The sequence below is a fragment of the Chlorella variabilis genome, assembly GCF_000147415.1.
Source record: "Chlorella variabilis unplaced genomic scaffold CHLNCscaffold_30, whole genome shotgun sequence".
NCBI lineage: Eukaryota > Viridiplantae > Chlorophyta > Trebouxiophyceae > Chlorellales > Chlorellaceae > Chlorella > Chlorella variabilis.
The window spans coordinates 360910-369160 of NW_005435058.1; the positions used below are offsets into that span (position 1 = coordinate 360910).

The 8251-nt window shown below is 62.3% G+C and overlaps 2 protein-coding genes across 2 annotated transcripts in view; one reads left to right on the forward strand and one right to left on the reverse strand.

Annotated features, from left to right (window-relative positions):
• Positions 1–2228: 2228 nt before the first annotated feature.
• Positions 2229–3385, forward strand: CHLNCDRAFT_141030 (hypothetical protein; the record flags this gene model as incomplete). Its single annotated transcript, XM_005843438.1, has 7 exons — positions 2229–2267; positions 2342–2426; positions 2539–2636; positions 2728–2838; positions 2937–3032; positions 3147–3213; positions 3303–3385. The coding sequence occupies 7 exons, from the start codon at positions 2229–2231 to the stop codon at positions 3383–3385; spliced, it is 579 nt and encodes a 192-aa protein (XP_005843500.1).
• A 2447-nt stretch (positions 3386–5832) lies between these two features.
• Positions 5833–8251, reverse strand: part of CHLNCDRAFT_28067 (hypothetical protein) — a gene marked incomplete at both ends in the record, with an annotated part of 10430 nt that continues 8011 nt past the window's right edge. Inside the window, 6 exons of the mRNA XM_005843463.1 lie at positions 5833–5977; positions 6310–6427; positions 6843–6951; positions 7179–7285; positions 7484–7596; positions 7949–8055. Coding sequence (XP_005843525.1) covers positions 5833–5977; positions 6310–6427; positions 6843–6951; positions 7179–7285; positions 7484–7596; positions 7949–8055 — 699 coding nt within the window. The remainder of the gene's footprint in view (positions 5978–6309; positions 6428–6842; positions 6952–7178; positions 7286–7483; positions 7597–7948; positions 8056–8251) is intronic.

Here is an 8251-nt window from a genome sequence, read left to right on the forward strand (position 1 = left end):
CCCCCCCCCCCCCCCCCCAGGCCGACCACCTCCAACGCCCGCTAGAACTACTGGCGCGTGGTTAACGTGGAATTGGGGAGTGTTGGCGGCAACAGGCTTCCTAGCAGTGCACGTGGCCGATGGTGCCCACAATTGTTGTCGCACATGCCCTCCTCATCCTGGTCTGGTCTTCCATCAATTCAGTGGCTCGATTGTAGCGACAGCAGCTGCAGTAGCCCAACGCGCCTCACCCTTGCGGGAACCCCCCGAGACTGGCGGCTAGCCAGGCAGGGCACGGCATTGCCTTTATATGCCATGCAGTGTGCCCACAAGCCAGGCTCCGTGAACTGTTCGCCGCCCCCGCGGGGCCCTGCCGCCAGGGTTGCCTCGCCGCCCCCGCCCCCGCCCCCACCGCTAAGCCCTGGGCGCCAGCCCGTTAGTTCAGGATGCGCTTGCGCAGGCACTCTGCTGTGCTGTGCTCCAAGTGCATTAGGGCTCCCTCCTCTCCGTAATGCAGGTGTGCAGCACCTACCGGCGGTGATTACTAGCAGCATTGGTGTTACTGCAGAATCACCATGGCGAGGGATGGTAACATTCCGGGCTTGGTGCGCACTTTAGAAAACAGCAGAAGCAATGAAGCGCTGGAGCAGGCAGCATGGGCAGTGGCCAACCTAGCAGCTAGGCCGCGGCTAAGAAAGGCCTTCTTTGAAGGCGCTGGAGCTAGTGTCTAAACCCTCCGAGAGGGCACAGGTTCGATTCCTCCCATGTCGAAACTTTGTGAGGACAAGCGCGGCATAGCTGACCGGCTCAGCGCCAATCCAAGCCAATTCCTTCGGGAACGCCTAATAGAATCGCCAAGGCTTCGGCACAGGCCTCCCCGGGACCCATTCACTACTAGTGGGGGGTACTGCACTTGGCGCGTCGGGCAGATCAAATAATGGTCTAAAGCTAGACGTTAAAACCGGGAAGTTAAGCCTGTGGAGGCTCTTCCCCACCTTTACCTTTTGCAGCTGACAGCGCGGCCAACAAGGCCAGTATTGAGAGAGAGGGCGGCATTGCTCCCCTGGTGCGGCTGCTGCGGTCCAGCACCAGCGATGCAGTACTGGCAGCAGCAGCACGGGCCAACTTGGCAGCTGACAGCCCAGCCAACAAGGCGGACATTAAAGCAGCAGGCGGCATTCCAGGCCTGGTTCGGCTGCTGCAGTCAAGCACGAGCGATGCAGTGCTTTCGCCCGGTTCCCGTCCCGTTTCGGCGGGGAGTCTATGTTGCAAGCTAGTTCTTGCTTTACCAGACTTTAAGCCCACACAAGCAAGCAAGCAAGCAAGCAGATGGCAGCATTTGCGCTGTGCAACCTGGCAGCTGACAGCCCCTCCAGCACAGATGCTATATATTGCAGCAGCGGGCGGCATCCCACCAGCTGGTGCGGCTGCTGCGCTCCAACACCAGCGGTGTTGGGCTTGGGATTATGGCAGGGGCGCTGTGCATCCTGGCTGCTGATCGCCCCTCTCACGAGGAGGCCGTTGCTGCAGCGACACTGCCATCAGCGCCGCCCATGCCATCAACGGACTTGCAGCGGCTAAGAAAGGCCTTCTTTGAAGGCGCTGGAGCTAGTGTCTAAACCCTCCGAGAGGGCACAGGTTCGATTCCTCCCATGTCGAAACTTTGTGAGGACAAACGCGGCATAGCTGACCGGCTCAGCGCCAATCCAAGCCAATTCCTTCGGGAACGCCTAATAGAATCGCCAAGGCTTCGGCACAGGCCTCCCCGGGACCCATTCACTACTAGTGGGGGGTACTGCACTTGGCGCGTCGGGCAGATCAAATAATGGTCTAAAGCTAGACGTTAAAACCGGGAAGTGAAGCTTGTGGAGGCTCTTCCCCACCTTTACCTTTACCTAGCCAAGGCGAGGGTCCCCCCAATGGGCACGGCTTGTTGGAGGGGTGCCAGGCCTTTCAGACAGCCCTGTCGTGATTTATGTGCTGCAGGGGGCCAAGTGAAGACTCTTATGCACAGGCTGAGGCTGGCTGGACGTTTGACTTTGATGCTTTCACGGACCGTAGATATGTTGGGTCCAGCAGCTTTGCCACGGTGCGCCCTGCGGTTACTGCCAACGGTAGCTGTGAACACGTGTATGCCTCCTAGCAATGTTTTTCACCATTTTCAGGTGTTTGCCGCTTCACACAATGGCACCACATATGCGGTCAAGGTGCTGACAGGGCTGGACAATTTGGCAGCAAAACTGGCGGCAATGTCGCTGGACAATCAGTTGTTGCATCGTTTCGAGCAGGTGGGTGGCTCGCGCTAGCGTTGCGGTGGACAACTGCAATTCGCAAGCACTCGATGTTGGCCCGCCCGCTGCAGGAGGCTGCGCTGTTGGCAGACCTGCGTCACGACAACATCCTGGCGATCCGGGGCATCTGCATCCAGCCGCGGGCTATCGTCACAGGTGGGATGGGGAGAGCCGTAGGCGGCTGTCGGTGGGGTCATCCAGCAGCCCAACACCCTCCCGAACGTCTGCTCCTGAAACACGGTTGGGTGCCAACCTAGTTCACTTGCAGAATACTGCCCTCGTGGCTCCCCTTTTGACGCGCTACGACGCGGCTGCCAGGACCCCGAGGCGGCTGCAGAGCTGACGTGGCGGCGGCGCCTGGCATTTGTGAGCCGATTTGGGCGTAGGTGCATGTGTTTCCACAGCTCAAACGTGGTGCTGGTGCCTATATCCTTCTCGCGCATGCCCTTCCCCGCAGGCCCTCGGCGCAGCAAAGGACATGCTGCATCTGCACACCCGCGAGCCGCCAGTCACATATCATGACCTGAGGAGCGCCAACCTGTTGATTGACGACAGCTGGAGCGCCAAAGTGAGTGACAATACCGTTGTTGTGTTTGGGTTTTCCGTCACACCCCTGAAGCTTTGCAGGTATAGTATGTTCCCACCCACTTTGGCCAATCGTGGCAGGTGACAGACATTGGGTTGAGCCACCTGCTGGATGATCCAGCATCAGCGACGGCAGCCCTCACCCAGAGCCATGTGGACCCCAACCCGCGCTGGCTGGTGCGCATGGCTTTTGGCCTGGATGTTTCACTTGCGTTCCACTTTTTGCTTTTACTGCTTTGCCTGACTGGTTTAATGTTGTGGCGGCTGGACTCCCCCAACCGCCCCTTGCAGGCTCCCGAGGTCATCAGCCGGTGGGAGGAGACAGGCGTATACCTGCCGCAGGGATCAACCGCGGCAGGTATGCCGTGTGCTGATCATGCATTTGCTGCGCTGATGGGATATACTGATTTCGTGCGATAAATGCTTTCCCCTGCATCCCCATTGCAGACGTGTACGCGTTTGGCATAGTTCTGTGGGAGCTGCTCACATGGCAGCTGCCTTTTGGCACGGCACTGGTATTCATTCATTAATTCATTCATTCAGCACACAGACCGGCCGCCTCTTGCTCGAGGGCGGCCCACTTTGGCCTGGGCAGCCCGGGCCGCCCTCCCCCCCGGGCGCATGTTCGGTGTTGGAGGGGTGTGCCCAGCGATAGGGGGCCCCTGAAGGCATGCGCCGAGGCCGGGAAGCGTGGTTCGGCGCTGCTGCACGCTTGGCGATTTGAACAGAACCACGTGCCGCCGAGCTGCGGCCGCAGTTTCCGGCCCACGGTCTACGGTCGCAGCCACGGGACTCGGCGGCACGGCGTTTGGGCCCAAGCTTGCTGCCGCCGCCGCCGCCGTGCCCGGGGGGCAGCGCGGCGGCGGCGGCACGCTGCGACGCCCCCGTGCTGCCGAGCTGCGGCCGTAGTTTCCTGCCAGAAGGCCACAGCCACGGGACTCGGCGGCACGGCGTTTGGGTCCACGGCTTGCTGCCGCTGCCGCCGCCGCAGGGGTGCTGCCTGCGGCGGCGGCGGTAGCGCACGTGGCAACCCCCCGCGTTTCCTTGCCTCCCATCCACCGGACCCCGTCCTGCGCTTCACTTTGTTTAGGGAGGGGCTGCTCACTGCTCATTGCTCATTGCTCATCGCACACTGCTCAACGCTCATTGCCCTATATCCCACCCAGCCGCAGGACTCCACTGCCGCCCGCGCCCCGCCCCATCTGGCCGCTTGCGCGCCCCATCCCCCCTCGATGGGGCCCGCCCACACCGGGGCCTCCCCCCTCCCGCCCACTGCTTTCTCAACGGCCCCGAGCCGGGGCTGCCCTCATTGCATACATAGTGCGCCTTTCCCTGCTTTTCTAGTGACCTAGCGTTCCGCACTGCCGTTTGGCCAGCCCATGCTCCCGTACCGTTGCGTTTCTCCCCAATGCGCCATGCCACTTTGCCAGTCATACACACGTTTCGATGCGTGCCCTGTCAGCTGCTTGCGTTGCATGTCGCCTTGCTCCACCCCTGTTTTATTGCTTTCTCTGCTTTCGCCCGGTTCCCGTCCCGTTTCGGCGGGGAGTCTATGTTGCAAGCTAGTTCTTGCTTTACCAGACTTTAAGCCCACACAAGCAACAAGCAAGTATGGAAGGTACGGCCCCAACATGCTGTGAAACTGTGACCCTTGAAACATGCTGTGCTTCTGCTTAAGTGCTTCCACATGTGAGTTTCCCACACTTCTCCTCTGCAGTTGTACCCACGCATTATGGCCGGGGAGAGACCAACAGTGCCCCCGCTTGACCAGCTGCCAGGCCCTAGCACAGCTGGCTTTGCTGGGCTGGATGCCTATCTGCAGCTGATGAGGTGTGCCGGATGAGCAGGAACTTTGCGCTGTTACTGCTGCTGGCCAAGGGCCGCTGCCGCCATGGTGGCAACCTTACTACTCTTGCTGCTTGCTTGCTGCTTGCTTGCTGCTTGCTTGCCCAAACACTTCGACATGTCACCATGCAGGGCATGCTGGGACCAGGATGTTGCCCACCGGCCCAGCTTTCAGCACATCGTTGACGACTTGTGGTGCGTATGCTTGATGGTTGGGTAAGTGTGAGAGAAATCATTGTTTCGATAAGTTATCCCACTCATAATGAAATTGTGAAAGCGAATCGGTGCTGCAGCTCCCTCCTCATTGTTGCCACATGCTGCTACCTGCTTCCGCAGGTCGCTCCTTGTAAATGTGCCGCATGAGGCTCCTCACCAGCAGCCTGGCGCTCAGCAGGGTGGTGAATGTTGTGCGTGCATGGAGGCGATTGAGATGCGCATGGCGCTGGTGCCCTGCGGCCACTCTGTGTTGTGTCCAGGGTGCACTGCGAGGGCGCGGACATGCCCTATATGCCGTGCCCATGTTGAGCATCGCATGCGCATCTTCATGTGAAGGCGCCATCACCCTGCTGCCGCTGCTGCGCCCGCCCGTGTACGTGGCTTGGCTTTTTCCGAGGGCCACAATTGCTGTGTCCCCCCTCCACCGATGTCGCCGCAGCCGCCCACCCCATCCAAATATTCTCCGCAATTTTTTGTGACAATTGTGACAAATTCTTGTGTAACAAATTTACGACATTGCCTAAGCAGAAAGTCCAACTATAGCCAGAGCCTTCTCACCTTTTGACGCATGTGCTTGGGTCCCACTCTGCGTAATCCACGCACTCGTCCTCGGGCTTGCACCAAAGGCAGGCCGCCGGGTCGGCCGCACTATGGGCAGCCCGCGGGGCATGAAATGCGGGTGCCGCTCGCGACCACCCACCTGATTCCGTCGGCCATTATAGCCACCGCCGACACAAGCCAATGTTGCTGCAGGTGCTGTCTACATGCATTTTGCAACTAAAAATCCCCAGCTGCGTGTGGCGCACACACTTCCAGGACCTTTCCTGCATGGCCTGATGAGCAATGTTTACAGTGCCCGCATGCACTGCACAAGAGGGGGCTCCGCGGAGCGCCGTCTCGCTGTCCAGCCGTCGGGTCAGATGTACAGCGAGGCGGCAAAGATGATGTCCCGCCGGATCGTGTCCCGGCTGGCCCCAAACTTGGCCGCCAGCTCCTTCTCCCCCACCACCGCCGCCGCAGCCTCCAGCTGCTGCATCAGCTCGTCCAGGCGCCGAGTTGCCCTGCGTGCGCGGGGCAGCAGGGGCGCGGAAGAGGCGCAGGCTGGGCGGGCGGGGTGCGGCCCGGCGAGGTGCGGCCCGGCAAAGGATGCATGCTGCCTGCAGCCCAATACGAAATGGTGACACCACAATTCTGGCTGCTGGTCAACGCCACGACGTGGTCCAAGCAGCGCCCAGCGATGGGTGCTGGTCAGCGCGGCATGCCCAGGAGGTCACACCCTGCCGCCTGCCCACACACGCCATCCCACCTGATGATGCGCCCCCGCAGGTGGCTAGGTGGCTAGAGCAACACCCGACCACTCGCGCACACATGCACTTCACACACACACACACACCTGATGATGCTGCCCTCGAAGATGTCGGTCATGCCGCACACCTCCCCAAACGAAGCCCCCTTGCTCCATCCATAAATCACATCCATCAGGCTCGGCCGGAAGCTCTCCACATACTCATCTGCAGCAGCATCGGGAGGGCGCAGGCGCGGGGGCAGCGGAGGGCGGGTGTGGGCGCGCGCCAAGGACAGCGGCGCGGGCCAGGCCGCCGCTGCCGGCAGCAGGGGAGGCGGCACGGGCAGCGGGCAGGGCGGCGGCGGCACAGGAGCACGCACCACATCGCACCGCACCACATCAGACCCCACTGCCGGCCCTCAGTGCCCCAGGCTGTGCAGCCTGAGACTGCGCCCGCCTGCTTTGATCCGCATCCTGCCCTGCAATCTCCTCCCTCGCACCTCCCTTCCACCTCCCGGCCACTGACAACCACCTCCACCACCACCCACCATCTCCTGCCTACCTGCACCACACAAACGCTCTCCACACAACCCCTTACACCTGCATGCACCAGCACCCACCACCCACAACCTCCTGCCCACCTGCATCCACCTCCAGCCCACACTCGTTAGAAACCTCGGCGATGTGGCGCGCCACCGCCTGCAGCTGGCCCAGCGGCGCCGCCATCTGCGCCGACAGCTTCACCTTCTCCTGCAGCGCCAGGCAGGTGTGTGGGTGGGTGGCAGGTGGTGGTAGTGGTGGTGGTGGTGGTGGTGGTGTGTGTGTGTGTGTGTGTCACCAGGCCATCAGGTGGCTCACAGCGTGGGGCAGCAGGCCGGCGGCCAGGTGTCCCCTCCCACACCCAAGCGCGAAATGTTTCTTTCTTTCTTTGTTTCTTTCTGGCATTCTTTCTTTTCTGTATTTTTCGGTCAACTCACGTTGGTGCGGTCAACGGGGACCAGGCAGGAGACCAGGGCCACCAGCTGGTGCTTGTCCAGCCCGCCAAAGGTGCCGTTGACCAGCAGCTCGGCGGTCAGCAGCTCGTCTGCAGGCGGAAAGCAGCGGTGGAAAGCATGGCCGGCGGCGCGGAGCCAGCGTGAGCCCGCCCGGCGGCGGCGTGCGCTCCAGCGCAGCGCATCGCTCCTGCCGCGGCGCACACCCGCACCAGCAGGCAGTCCCTGCCAACGCCAGCTCTTATAAACACACCCCCAAGCCGCCTGCTTTGGGTTTCTCAGCGGCCTACCCGCGGCATCGATCTCGCAGGCTACCCGCCCCTTGGGCTGCACCATGCCCCCGGCATCAATGAAGCCCAGCTTGCGCAGCACGGCGCTGCGCTGGCGGCTCTCCAGCTTGAAGCTGCAGGGCGGCGGAGGCGGCGGCAGCGGGGGCATGCGGTTTAGGGAAAAGCCTGTGCTGCAAGCCTGTTCTGTCTGAAACCAGACTGTAAGCCCACACAAGCAAGGGACGCGCGCACGGCGGGCCTGCCAGGAGGCGGCACCAAAGAGCCACATGGCGGGAGGAGGGACACAGGTCCTTGACCTGGTCCTCCCAGTATGCTGCGACCTGTGGCAGATGAACCCACGGTCGCTGGCCCCCACACCCAGGGCAGGCACCCACCTGCTCCCCACACCAGCGCGCCACCACCAACCTACCTGCTCCGCCGGCTCTCCCACGCTCCTGCGCGCTTCCCTCCCAGGGCAGCACCCACCTGCTGAGCTGGCTCTCCCGCATGCGCCGCTTGATGCCCGCCGCCTCCTGGCTCAGCTCCGACTTGCGCCGCAGGGCCTCTATCTGCGAGGGGTCGCCGCCGCCCTGCTCCACCTGTAAGCAGGCGCAGGCAGCACCGTCTTGGGGTAGCGTTGCACACTGATGTGACGATGTGACGAAGCTTGGCGCTGATCGGGGCAGCTGCGGGTTGGTCGCGGCACCGGGCGGCAGCTGCCGGCGTGCTGGGCCAGCGCAGCGGCCAGCTGGCGCAAGGAGCTCAGGCAGGCAGGCAGGCAGCCCCGGC